The sequence below is a fragment of the Platalea leucorodia genome, assembly GCF_965183815.1.
Source record: "Platalea leucorodia genome assembly, chromosome: 10".
Lineage (NCBI taxonomy): Eukaryota > Metazoa > Chordata > Aves > Pelecaniformes > Threskiornithidae > Platalea > Platalea leucorodia.
The window spans coordinates 1,834,094-1,844,959 of NC_138832.1; the positions used below are offsets into that span (position 1 = coordinate 1,834,094).

Here is a 10,866-nt window from a genome sequence, read left to right on the forward strand (position 1 = left end):
CATCCCTCCGGGAGAAAACAAGAGGAAGGCAGAGAGGGAAAACCCAAAGATTATGAAATAAACTGCGGGCAGGGGCGGGAGAGGGGGAACTGCGTGTGGCCAGCACCAGAGGAAGCAGGACAAACTGGACCATCTGAAAACGAAAGAAGCCTCATCAGGCAGCAAGCAGTGGCTCCAGGAATAACTCAGCACTAGGGGACACTCTTGGACCATAAATTGCAGCATATGCGGCAGAAAAAAGTCCAGTTTCAAGAAACTGAACCCCTCACTTGCCTTTTTCAGGCATTTCTGACAGAGACACTGTAGCAGGACGGCACTTCGCCCCCCTTCCCAGCTCCTGTCATGCACAGCCCATGCAAACGCCGCAATTTCCGACTCACCTCACGATGGTGACGGCTCCCGTTTCTTGGCACGTCGTTCTCTCCAGGTCCCTGTTCCCAAGCAAAGCCTGGTCAGCAGTCGCTGCCAGGGTGGCTCTTTTCCGTGTGCCCCAGGGCAAAGCCACAGGCAGGGGACAAGCGCCCTTGCCTCCCTCCTGGAGCTGGGCAGAGCCTGCCCAGAGCAAAACCCCATTTCTACCGAGCCGATGGCAAAGCTCCCTCCTCACCAGTACAGGCTGGAGTTTTACAACTAAACACCACATTGCAGATGCTGCATGTATTTTCGGAAAATGTAGGTAGAAAACATCGTTCTCAGTAGACTTTTCCATGCAGGAACCCCTGTGTGAGACGTGACCACGCAAGACACCCAAATACATCGTCCTCGCCAAAAGCATCACTTCCCACCAGGTGCCTTACCAGCATTTTCTATCCGTAAATACGGAGTTACCGAGGTCTCAGCTGCTATTTGCTGGGGTGCTCCACCTCTGCAAGAGCTACCGAGACCCCAGCTGCCCTCCGGAGTGGCTTGGCTCCGGCAGATCCCCGCGCCGGTGGCCCCGGACGGAGCCCGGAGAAGTTGGGGTACAGCAAAGGCCGCTTCGGCTGGACCGAAGCCCAGCCCCGAGAGGCTGGGGCGGCGAGACCCCCAACATCTCAGCAACCGCTCTGCTGCTTTGACTGAGTTTTTATTACATTATTATAAACAATTATTAGGTGACTATTACACTCCAGTGCTGTGTGTAGATAAAAATGTATTGTAGGTAAGAAGAATCTGTATGTGGAGACTTTAAAATAAGACACAGAAAACAGGAATAGTTAAAATTTAACTTGCAACATTTTAATTTAATTTTCAGCAATTTTTTTTTTTTTTTAAATAGTCTTTCCTATTGCACAAAAACCACTGCCATTTCTCTTGCTGTAACCATTGCCTCATTTAAAAAAATAATAAAAAGGAAGAAATACAATAAAAATGCTTTGCTACACATATATATATATAGCTTTACTGGACAATATTTTAAAGTTTGGTAATGTGCATATTATTTCTACATATTCTGAAACTCAGTTTTCCATGATGGTTTCTATTTACAGTTGCAGAACGCCTTTAACGCTTTGAGACACAGCTCTAACGCTCCACGGGAACCCCTGAAAAGAAGTTTTGGCCAACTCTCCTCTTACCCAGGCTTTCTCAAAGCAGGCTACGGGTCCGCCACCGAACTCGCCGCTCCGCCCTCCCGCGGCTGTAGGGGAACGGGAGCACTCCTCCACGCAAAACAGCTTTCGGCCCTTTTCCACTTTACAGATCCTTAAAATTTTCTAAAGGGGCTTCGGATCTTGTTCAAAATTCAGAGCCATAAATTGTTCTGCAGGTGAATTTGCTTTTTGCAGTGCCTTTTGCTGACCCCGGGATATGCAGACTGTGGTGCAAAGGCTGAACGTACGCTCTTCTGTGTGTCTGTAAAGATAATTTCTCGAGCGGAGCCCTGCTCCCAAGCCAGACTCCTTTTGCTCACTCTTATTCTACAGTATTAAAACTGTTTTCTTCATTTAAGGTAATATCAAGTAACTTCATAAATACCATATCAAAACATCCTTGCTATCCACTTATTAATCACTTTTCCAACTCAAAGTATTAATCCTACAAGAATTTCTATTTCTGTCTTGATGTATCACTCATCTTGCACCGGGCTTTGCTCCAGCAAAAGGCAGGCAGCGCTACTTTTCCAAGGGTTCACTGGAAAAAGCACAGGAATGTTTCCTTCCGCCCACGATTTTCAAGTTTTAGTTTACATAAGAAACATAGCCCAATCTGGTTTTTTTCATCCTACTGTACTCAAAATCAGATTCACTCCTGCCTCATCCAGACTCAGACTCTTGATCTCCAGGTCTTCCTAGAGATCTTTCCAAGGGCCTCGGGTTGCCTCTTTTCCACAAGGTGTGAGCAAGGGGAACACTCTTGAACAGGATCAAATAAAGCTATTTTTAAAGAGGACTTCAGCATTTTTTTTTTTTTTTTTTAATTTTTTTTTTTTTTGTTTTAATTTGGTCAATAGTTCAGAAAGGCAGGCCTGATCCTGCACTGGACCCTGAGCACCCAGAGCTCTACTTTTAGGTAAAAACCCCCTAAAGAACTGGATTGATAATCCAGATCCTGCAGCCATCGCTTCCAGGACCAGTCCCACTGAAATACGTTTCAAACGCACGCTAGCGTACTGCAACTTTAAAACTGCTCCCCCAGACAAGATTTTTCTAGAAGTTCAGAAGACGCTGGCAGATCTGCTGCCCACGGGAGTGTATCCGGAGACACGCTCGTTTGGGGTGGGAGAGGGGCTCAGGCCCAAGCTCCCAGATTCACAGACCCAGGCACCAACCCTGCAAGTCTCACCCACAGAGTTAGGTTGAAAACTGAAATCCAAAGCAGAAGCAGCAGGGAGCAGGGCAGGAATTATCCTGGCCTCTGCTGTGTAAATAATTTAGTGGCTGTTTGAAGATTCAGTGAAAACTCTGCCCTCTTTATTTGTCAGTAGCCCCCCCCAAGCGCCGCGTACAGCAAGGGTTGTGTTTACATTTCCCACTGACTTGGAGAATTAACGCTCTTTGTAGAGTTGTTAAGTGAAGCCAATGCCCAAATACAGGCTTTGAAGAGTTTGTTTATGCAAGTTTATCATCAGATCAACAGTTTTCTGGTGCTGGCGGTGGCTCCTCCATGCTAAGTGGCTGTGTGTGTCCAAGCAGTGTGCCGGGGAAGGGGCTGGCCATCCCTGCCGGCGGCTGTACCTCCGAGTAGCCTAAATCAGGGACCGTCCACTGTTATTATTACACATCTAATTGCGACAAAGGCTTGCGAGCCTCTGACATGTCTTCTGGAAGAGTTTCGAGATCTCCGTTGCCCACCTAAGATCGTAGAGGAAGGTCTAGCCCCCTTACGAAGAGGCCACGGCTGCCTTTCCATTCTCCCTATGGCTTTCTCCAAAGGGCTCCTCCTCTCTGTCTTTTACAGAGAACTTTTTCCTGAAGGCTTGCGTTAAGCTGGAGGAAGAAGCCTTCCTAAACGTGGTCAGTCTCTTCCGAAAGTTGCCTCCTGAGAAGAAATAGAGAAGTGGGTCAAAGCAGCAGTTGGAAGCTGCCAAGGGGAGCGTTACCACAACCGATTTCTGGAGGTATATGGCGTCCTCGCAGCTGGCGTTCTTCAGCCGCAGCACGTGGAGGTGGACCGTACGCAGAATGTGGTACGGGGTGAAGCTGACCAGGAAGGTGGCCGTCACGATGATGATCATCCAGACCGCCTTCTTGCGGTTAGCCTGGTTCTTCTTCAAGGAATTTTTCAGTAAGGTCTTTATGATCAGGGTGTAGCAGATAGTTATGACAACAAAGGGAAAAATGAAACCCACAAATAGGGCAATGAAATCCAGGATCACCACTAGATTCGTCTTCTGAGAGTTTTCTGGGGGTTCGAAGCACTTGGTCTTGTTGCCGTGTTGGTATGTCCCGTTTCGCAGAAAGGGAGCGCTTGTCAGGGTGACAAAAATCCAGATGCCGATGCAGACAAATTTAGCCTTCTTCTCCGTTACCAAATTGATGTTCCGGACTGGAAAAACGATGGCTATGCAACGGAAGAAGCTCATTGCAGTCATGAAAAAAATGCTGCAGTAGAGGTTGACGTACAGCGCGTACGAACTGACCCTGCATAGGAAGTCACTGAAGAACCAGTTCCCTTTGTGGACGTAGTAGATGACGCGCAGCGGCAGGGTGCACACGCAGAGGAAGTCGGACACGGCCAGGTTCAGCATGTACACCTGGAAGGCCGTCTTCTGCCGGTATGTTTTGATGAGGACGTACAGCACAACGCCGTTGCCGACAAAGCCCATGATGCTGATCATGGAGTAGAGCGTGGAGTAGACTCGGTTTCGGAAGTCGTCGATGGAGTGATGGCACGAGAGGTTATCGAACAGCGCCGTCATGTTGCCCGGGGGAGGCACCGGTCGCGCGTGGTGATGAACGTCAGGCCTAAGGATGAAAAACTCAGGTGAGTTATGTAAAGCAACACGTGAAAATAAAATAGTTTTTTCCTCCTTTTTAATAATCACATCACCTCTCTCGTGCAGGAGAGAACAGCTGGGAAGGGATGTGGATCTGCGCAGATCTCTGTTATTACAGCTCTCCCCTACAGCCACCTTTCTTAACCTGGTACCAACAACCGGGGATGTAAAGACAGGAGCCACGTTTTCCTAAGTCCTCAGTACTGGCGACATCCTTCATCCTTCTTCCACTGAATTACCAAAAAGCTCTAACTCCCCACAAACTAAGGTAGCTACTCATTGAAACAGCAGAAAGGAGTAATGCAGGTGGCAGCAGCACTATGCAATTTAAAATCGAAAGACCCGATCTGGTCCCTAATGACTGTCTGGTCCTGCCTCTCCGCATCGCCCGGCAAATGGCTGTCTCCCTGCGCTCCGCCTCCACGCCTGCCCGCGCAAGGACGGGTCACTGCAGGAAGGTTTCTGAAACAGTAAAGGATGCGGTCAAACAAGCCTTTCTCCAGTTAAAAAAAAGAAAAAAAAATCAATTAAAAATAAAAAAAACAACAACAAATCCTTTGCACAGAAGGCGGCGGACAATTCCAAGCCAGAGGCTGCTCAGTGCACGACCAGACATTTGTCAGCTCCCCAAATTCTGCATTGCTCTCCTCTACTCACAGGTAGCACCAATTTTTTTAAACTTGCTATGCTAATAAATCTGTGTAACTACCAGCTTTGGGAAAGATATTGCCTGTTATATCTGACGAACGGGAAGGCTCGCTGTAGCCCAGAGGATGCTGCAGGGCCCCGGCTTCCCCAGCACTGCCTGGGCGGAGATGCTGCTGCAACCCCCGGCAGCCGGCGCGGGGGGCTGCAGGGAGGAGGCTCGTGTCACGGCGGACAAACCTCTTGGCCTGGAGACGCCTGCACTATCGAGGTAGCTCCCTAGCAAAGGGTTGCTTCTGGGGCTTGCTTTTGTACATTGCTTTGATTTACATTAGCAGGTCTGGGGCTCTCCAGAGCAGTCAGACTCTGCAGCCAGGGAGGGTCTTCGGATCCGCTCAGCCAGTCTTTTGTGACATTTTATCGTTTCCTTTTGGTGTGGATGAGTGCAGCGAGGCATGACACTCTTAATTTGGGTTGTCGTGAAGTAGGAGGAAAATACACGCTTATATAATTTTCTCATTAATCTCAATTTCTAATGGTTCAGCTACAGAATCTCAGTTGCCGTCTGAGGCCACGTAAAACCCCGACGACCAGAACCGCAGGGTACGCGCGGACTGAAGTAACAGGACTGGGACTAAAACAACGGTGACAGCAAAGCTGGGACAAGAGCAACCGAGAGCCCACACTAAGTACTTGCTCAAAGTGGATGTTAAATGGTACATATTTTCATCCATGAAAATAGTCTGGCAGCATTAGAGCAGAAGTATTCTCCCAGTTTCTCTCTCTGGGATATTCTGGGAATTCAGAACCGCACTGGGATGCTCAAGGCTTCCAGGTTTCAGTCGAGTCTCAGCTATTTGGGAGTTTATGCTCTTAAAACAATCCTGTCACTATCTGCAACGCACAAATTCCATTAAAGCTCAGCAGGTATCAGCGAGGCGGCACAGGCGGGAGGGGAAGCAAAACCCGCCACAAGAGCGGGTGTTTTTTCCCCCCCTTGGGCTATGTGGGACCCGCAGGGGCACGTGAGCGACCGAGCGCGCCTGCACGGAGGTCGTTGGCCAGAAGAGGCAGCCAAGGCTCAACACGGCTCTATCAAAAGCCGTAGATGAGTACACTGTACATCATCCCTCACAGTTCAGCTTAGCTTGTATAAATGAAGCTTATCTGGCGATGCTCCATGCGAATAGCCTGTTAATCAGTGAGGCTTTGCAGCCATGTCCTCTCCTGGCCCTGCCCTTGCCTCTCGGCAGCCCGGTTCTGGCGGTGGCAGAATCCAGCCTCAGCCCCAGCCCGGGCGAGCCGGGGCTCCTCGGGAGGGAAAGCCCGGAGCGGGTGGGAACACCGGAGATCGCCCCCGCCAGCCTCTCGTGGCCGCGGCCAGCCCTCCTGCCCAAGGACCGGCCAGCAACACGGAGCTGCCGCCCCGGTGCGGAGCGGACCGAGCCTGGGAGATGCCGAGATCCGGCCTTCAGCCCACACCGCCGGCATCCTCGTTTGCCTGAGGTCTGCACTTCAGACTTGAGGTTGAAGTTAGGAAAAGAGCAGCACTCCAGTCATGTTTGAAAATCTCCAAGATGGGCCTAAACTTAAGTTTGCGGTAACGTTGGTCCGATTTTAACCAATTGCCTGGGAGTGGCAGCGCAATATCCTCTGAAAGCAGCCGCATGATCCCCATTCCTTGTCTTTATCTGTCAAGATAATCTGTCGCAGGTGCCTAAGCCCTTACCGCTGTCGCTCTTACGCTGGGTTAATGCCTAGCAAGCAGACCTGCCGAGCAAAGCCCCGCCGCGCTCCGCGCTGCAAGAACACGTCGAGATTAGTGGCTCAATTATCTCAATAAAACTCATACAGTTAAAATCTCTACTTACCAAAGCATCATACGCCAGTTCTTTCTCAGACATTAAGAGAAAATCTCAAACATTGGGCTGTGTTAAGAGGCTGGAACGATCTCTTTTGCACATTGAGGCTTTTTTAACCTGCCTGCACCTCCAGGCCGTTAGGAAGGGGCAGACACTGCCGGTTTATCTGCCCTCCCTCAGAGATAACCAAGAGATACTGGGAAACGCCTCAGCCCATCCTGGGCACATTAGATAACTTCATTATTAATCTCTATGCCTATTTGTGCATGCTTCTTAAGCGGTATTGAGCTGGATTATAAACTTTTACCTCCTTCGGGGACTAAATGTCAGCCTTTCAGCTGCTATTCTTAAAGACACGTGCAGAGAGTGAACCACCACACGAGGTACTTGTCTAAAAGACAACTGAGACCGGTTATCTATCATATTGCTAAACATAATTTAAAATGCCTTTGTAACCAAAAGGAAAACTGATGATTACAGTACGGAAGCAGGCTGCTAAAGTGTGAGAGAGCTCCACACCCAGAAATATATCTGCAAAACCCAAAAAAAGCCACAAACCAGCATTTCCTAACATAGGCTTCAGACCGGGCCTGCATCACGAACTGCAGACAAATATCACTTCTGGCACTTTTTATTTGTATAGCCGTGGAGCCATTTATTTAGGAGCTGGTGAACTCGGCCCATTGGGAACGCACACAGGTGAGAGGGAACAGCGATGGCTGGCGGAGAAAAGCATCCAAAACCAAGCAAGACCCCAAAGAGCTGCGATGCTCCGAGTCCCACGCAGCGCGGCTGGATTTCTGGTTGGCCACGGGCAGATGGCACTGAAGCTAACTGCACCGTCCAAAAGCACATCACCAAAGACGACGCTGCCGTTTGGCGCGCCAGCGGCCCTCGGGAACCCCCCGGGCACCGGCCTGGGATGGGTTTAATGGTCGGGGGCACGGGGATTGCGGGACAGCAGCCGCTGCGCTGGGGAACGCGAGCTCCCTCCTGCAAGGGCCGCGGCTTGGCTCGAGAAAGAGGAACGGGGCGAATAAGCGCAGCGAGCAGCAGGCGCTAATTAATAACCCCGCTCATCGGTGGGAAACGGCAGCAGCGGGCTCCGTGCGCGCAGACCGCGGCGTCCCAGCTCCCGGGGGCAGAGCCCGAGGGCAGCCCGTCGGTCGGTCTGTAGGTCGGTCGGTCTGTCTGTCTGCTCCCCACACGTGCACCGCCCGCTCCCACCAGCGGACCGACACCGACACCGACACCGACACCGACACCGACACCGACACCGACACCGACACCGACACCGACACCGACACCGACACCGAGCACTCACCGGAGCCGAGCCGCCCGCCGAGCGCTGCCCGGGCCCCTCCGCCGCCCTTAAACCGGGGCGCGCCCGCCCCGGCCCCGCCCCGGCCCCGCCCATGCCCCGCCCCGGCCCCGCCCCGGCCCCGCCCCCCGCGGGACCCCCCGCCGCCTCCCCGCCACCGCGGGGCCGCTCCCGGCCCGGCTCCGTGCGGGGGCAGCCGCAGCCGGGGCCGCGCAGCCGGGGCGGTCGCACGCTGCCCCCCGGTGCCGCCCGGAGCGGGGAAGCGCACGGCTGGGAAACGGTGACAGCGCCGGGGGGGCGGGGGGGAAGCGGGGCGACCTCGGCGGGACAGGCAGGGGCCCCAGCCCAGCCCCCGGCGTGCTCGGCGCTGAGAAATTGCCCCGGGGGAGGCAGATCTTGTCCCCTCACGGCAAGCCGGCCACCGAAAAATCCCCACCGACGTGCGGCCGAGCCCCCCAGCGCTTCGCTGCTCACCTATCTAAAAAAGGGGGACCGCACACAAGTCTGCCCCGTGCTGACTTCTGGTTGCGCTGGGCCAACAGAAGCCCCAAAAGAGATTTTTCCTGCACTCGGGGGCAAACTTTGCCCCTACGCCGTCCTGGAAGCGGTGGCATCGCCCTGCCTTCTCCGGAATCGGCGTTCCCGACGGTACGGCCGGGGCGATCTGGACCGCTGCCATCCAGCAGAGCTGCTCGGGCCGGCCCCGCAGCCCCGCCAGCCCCGCAGCCCCCGCGGCCATGGGGCGACCGGAGCTCTCTGCCAGCCCTTCCGTGGAACCGGAGGGTCACGCAGGTGGCCGACGCAGAGACGCTGCGGTGGCCAAGGAATAGCTCTGACACTCATCCGGGACCCGAAAGGTGATTTTCTTCCACGCGATCCCAACTGGCCTCCAGTAGTAACTCTAATATTAAGCATTAGCTTCTCATGGGAAATAACAATACTGAGTAAATACACTTCCTCCGAATTAGGGATTAACTTCCAAAGTGGCAGGCATTAAAAAAATGCTAGCAACCAGGAGATGCTGTAAACACTGCTCTCTGCTCGCAGGATGCACGCCTCTCCGCGTCCTCCGCTGCGGGGGAAACACCTCCCTGCCCCTCCGCGCCCCCGTGCCAGCGTCCCCGAGGCTGCTCCTGCCCGCGGCCCGTTTTCTGCTCGGCAGCACGTCCCACGCCGTTATTTAGGACACGCCATTATTTAAGAGTGCTCGGTGTAGGAGGGAGCCGGTCCCGCTATCGGGCTTGCTCTCCCCACTCTGGCAGGGGTGGAATCCCCCCCAGCATCAGGGGCTGGGGAGGGATGGGGCAGACGGGGAGGACGGCGTGCGGGGAGAGGGAGAGCGGTCACCCCCAGCCCTGGCTCCCGCCCGAGCCCCTCGGCCCCGCTGCCCCTGCGCGCGGGTCAGCACGGCCCCCGGCGCCTTCCAGGGGGAAGGGCCCGGTGCAAGCACGGCTCATGAAGTTCCTCCAGCTCTTTGCTTTCTTGTAGGCTGTTTCTACATCTTCAGTTCTGGCACAACCTTGGCTGAGAACATTTAGGAAACCCCTGCGGGGGGTTGGGCAGTGACATGCGGGCTCTGGGCTTTCCAAACCCTCCTTTCCTCGTTGAGCGGGGGTAGGTCCCAGGTCGGTGTCGGCTGGGTGAGCACCAGAGCCTGGGCCTGGGGCAGGGATCGGGGCCAGCAAGCGCAACCCAGGGGCACGCGGGTGCAAAGGGCCGAGCGTGGCCGCGTGCCGCTGCCGAGGCGGGGAGGCGACATCCAGGCGCTGTGCTGGGAGAGCTGGAAGGGTGCAGAGCGGAGCAGCCGCTGGGGGAAGGCTGCTGGAGAGCACTAATTACACGTCTTGCCACCTCGAACCTTTTAAATAAATGGTTGAGAACGAAATAAATGCCACCATGTCAACAAACTCATTATTGCTCCCCAGGAATGAACCACAAGTAAGATCAACAGCGCACCGGAGTCCGCTCTCGTGGGAGGTGGGTGGGTGATGGTCTCTTTGGAGACTCTGCAATGGCAGGTTCTGCCCGGGCTGCACAGTTTGGGTTTTTATTTAAGTGCCATCGCACTCAGTCACTGCAAGCTGCTGTTCACCGTGCTCTTACTCTCCTTTCTTCACTACTTTACACTGCATAGGGGAAGCAAAGGCTTGGAGATGGGCTGAATATAATGGCTGACGCTGGAATTACAGACCCATTACAGACCCACCTGGACGTTTCGCAGTACCGAGCATTGCGGCTGTGCCTGCTTCCTCCAGCTGCGATGCCAGGGCGTCTTCTTTTCTCTTTTTGGCTTGCATCTCTTCCACCCTGATGTGTCTCAGAAGGTTTTTCTGCTGTCGAACCCAGCAGTCTGCGCTTTGGTTGTGGGTCCTCGGCACCTGCGCACCCAGAATGTGCAGACTTGCATTTCAGACAAAGCCGTGGTGCAGCGGAGGTGGCAGTTCCTCTTTTGCACCGCTCTCTATGAACAGTGAAGGTGCGTGAGAAGTAAGCACGCCTCATCCGCCTGCCTCTCCTGCGAGCCTTCCCTGCCTTCCTCGCCCACCCTGCGCACAGAAAAGCCTGCTGTCTCCCAAAAGCCACTTGGCAGCGTATGAGGAACAGCCAAATCATGGGATAGT

At 53.8% G+C, this 10,866-nt stretch overlaps 1 protein-coding gene across 2 annotated transcripts; it reads right to left on the reverse strand.

The window, feature by feature from the left end:
* Positions 1-1,196: 1,196 nt before the first annotated feature.
* Positions 1,197-10,534, reverse strand: CYSLTR1 (cysteinyl leukotriene receptor 1). 2 transcript variants are annotated; one of them, XM_082323069.1, is made up of 2 exons: positions 10,452-10,534; positions 1,197-4,385 (listed from the first exon to the last, which is right to left on the reverse strand). In XM_082323069.1, exon 2 carries the CDS (start codon positions 4,337-4,339, stop codon positions 3,302-3,304), a length of 1,038 nt encoding a protein of 345 aa, XP_082179195.1. In that variant the 5' UTR covers positions 4,340-4,385; positions 10,452-10,534; the 3' UTR covers positions 1,197-3,301. The 2 variants fall into 2 exon arrangements, with proteins under 2 accessions (XP_082179195.1, XP_082179194.1); XM_082323068.1 differs by lacking the exon at positions 10,452-10,534 and adding an exon at positions 8,249-8,305.
* Positions 10,535-10,866: the final 332 nt, after the last annotated feature.